Source organism: Empidonax traillii, unplaced genomic scaffold, assembly GCF_003031625.1.
Source record: "Empidonax traillii isolate 1590-97213 ecotype Southwest subspecies unplaced genomic scaffold, ASM303162v1 scaffold6546:size5938, whole genome shotgun sequence".
Classification (NCBI taxonomy): domain Eukaryota; kingdom Metazoa; phylum Chordata; class Aves; order Passeriformes; family Tyrannidae; genus Empidonax; species Empidonax traillii.
The window spans coordinates 1-2,082 of record NW_020961739.1 but is presented as its reverse complement, the minus strand read 5'-3'; the positions used below and the strand labels follow the sequence as shown (position 1 = coordinate 2,082).

Genomic DNA, 2,082 nt, shown 5'->3' with positions numbered 1-2,082 from the left:
ACCATTCCAATCACTAATTAACGGCCCTAATGATTAATTAACGGCTCTAATGATTAATTAACGTCTCTAATGATTAATTAACGCCGTTTTCTCCGTCCCAGCCCCCCCAGGACCCAGCCCTGACCCTGCCCTGTGTGAGGGAGCGGGTGTTACCCCACCTCGCTCTGGGGTCCCTCCTGGCGCGGCTGGGACTCTAATGATCAATTAACGTCTCTAACGATTAATTAACGGCGTTTTCTCCGTTCCAGCCCCCCCAGGGCCGTGCCCAGCGCCGTTCCCCGTGCCCCCAGCCCTGGCCCTGCGCTGCCTCCGCCGTTTATCCCTGTTAAGATGCCTGAGGGAGCGGGTCCTGCCCCACCCCCCAAATTAACCCCAAACCCGTCGTTAACGGTTCCAATCACTAATTAACGGCTCTAACGATTAATTAACGCCGTTTTCTCTGTTCCAGCCCCCCCAGGACCCAGCCCTGACCCTGCCCTGCCTGAGGGAGCGGGTGTTACCCCACCTCGCTCTGGGGTCCCTCCTGGCGCGGGTGGGACTCTAATGATTAATTAATGTCTCTAATGATTAATTAATGCCGTTTTCTCTGTTCCAGCCCCCCCAGGGCCGTGCCCAGCGCCGTTCCCCGTGCCCCCAGCCCTGGCCCTGCGCTGCCTCCGCCGTCTCTCGTTATTAAGATGCCTGAGGGAGCGGGTCCTGCCCCACCCGGCCCTGGGGTCCCTCCTGGGCTCTAATGATGAATTAATGTCTCTAATGATTAATTAACGGCCCTAATGATGAATTAACGTCTCTAACGATTAATTACCGCCGTTTTCTCCGTTCCAGCCCCCCCAGGGCCGTGCCCAGCGCCGTTCCCCGTGCCCCCAGCCCTGGCCCTGCGGGTGTTACCCCACCCCCCCAAATTAATCCCAAACCCGTCATTAACGGTTCCAGTCACTAATTAACGGTTCTAATGATCAATTAACGTCTCTAACGATTAATTACCGCCGTTTTCTCTGTTCCAGCCCCCCCAGGACCCAGCCCTGGCCCTGCCCTGTCTGAGGGAGCGGGTGTTACCCCACCCCGCTCTGGGGTCCCTCCTGGGCTCTAATGATTAATTAATGTCTCTAATGATCAATTAACGTCTCTAACGATTAATTAACGCCGTTTTCTCTGTTCCAACCCCCCCAGGACCCAGCCCTGGCCCTGCCCTGTCTGAGGGAGCGGGTGTTACCCCACCCCCCCAAATTAACCCCAAACCCATCGTTAATGGTTCCAATCACTAATTAACGGCTCTAACGATTAATTAACGCCGTTTTCTCTGTTCCAGCCCCCCCAGGACCCAGCCCTGGCCCTGCCCTGTCTGAGGGAGCGGGTCCTGCCCCACCCGGCTCTGGGGTCCCTCCTGGCGCGGGTGGGACTCTAATGATTAATTAATGTCTCTAATGATTAATTAGCGCCGTTTTCTCTGTTCCAGCCCCCCCAGGGCCGTGCCCAGCGCCGTTCCCCGTGCCCCCAGCCCTGGCCCTGCGCTGCCTCCGCCGTCTGTCCCTCCTGAGATGCCTGAGGGAGCGGGTCCTGCCCCACCCCAAATTAACCCCAAACCAACCCCAAACCAGTCATTAACGACTCTAATGATTAATTAACGTCTCTAATGATTAATTACCGCCGTTTTCTCTGTTCCAGCCCCCCCAGGACCCAGCCCTGGCCCTGCCCTGTCTGAGGGAGCGGGTCCTGCCCCACCCGGCTCTGGGGTCCCTCCTGGGCTCTAATGATTAATTAATGTCTCTAATGATTAATTAATGTCTCTAATGATCAATTAACGTCTCTAACGATTAATTACCGCCGTTTTCTCCGTTCCAGCCCCCCCAGGACCCAGCCCTGGCCCTGCCCTGTCTGAGGGAGCGGGTGTTACCCCACCCCCCCAAATTAACCCCAAACCCGTCATTAACGGTTCCAGTCACTAATTAACGGTTCTAATGATTAATTAACGTCTCTAATGATTAATTAACGACTCTAATGATTAATTAACGTCTCTAATGATTAATTAACGCCGTTTTCTCCGTTCCAGCCCCCCCAGGACCCAGCCCTGGCCCTGCCCTG

The 2,082-nt window shown here is 55.7% G+C and overlaps 1 protein-coding gene across 1 annotated transcript in view; it reads left to right on the top strand.

Annotated features, from left to right (window-relative positions):
• Positions 1-1,393, top strand: part of LOC114073471 (chromodomain-helicase-DNA-binding protein 8-like) — a gene marked incomplete at both ends in the record, with an annotated part of 4,631 nt that extends 3,238 nt beyond the window's left edge. The window contains 3 exons of the mRNA XM_027911216.1: positions 249-346; positions 449-532; positions 1,310-1,393. Of these exons, the coding sequence (XP_027767017.1) occupies positions 249-346; positions 449-532; positions 1,310-1,393 (266 nt within the window). The remainder of the gene's footprint in view (positions 1-248; positions 347-448; positions 533-1,309) is intronic.
• Between the last annotated feature and the right edge of the window lie 689 nt (positions 1,394-2,082).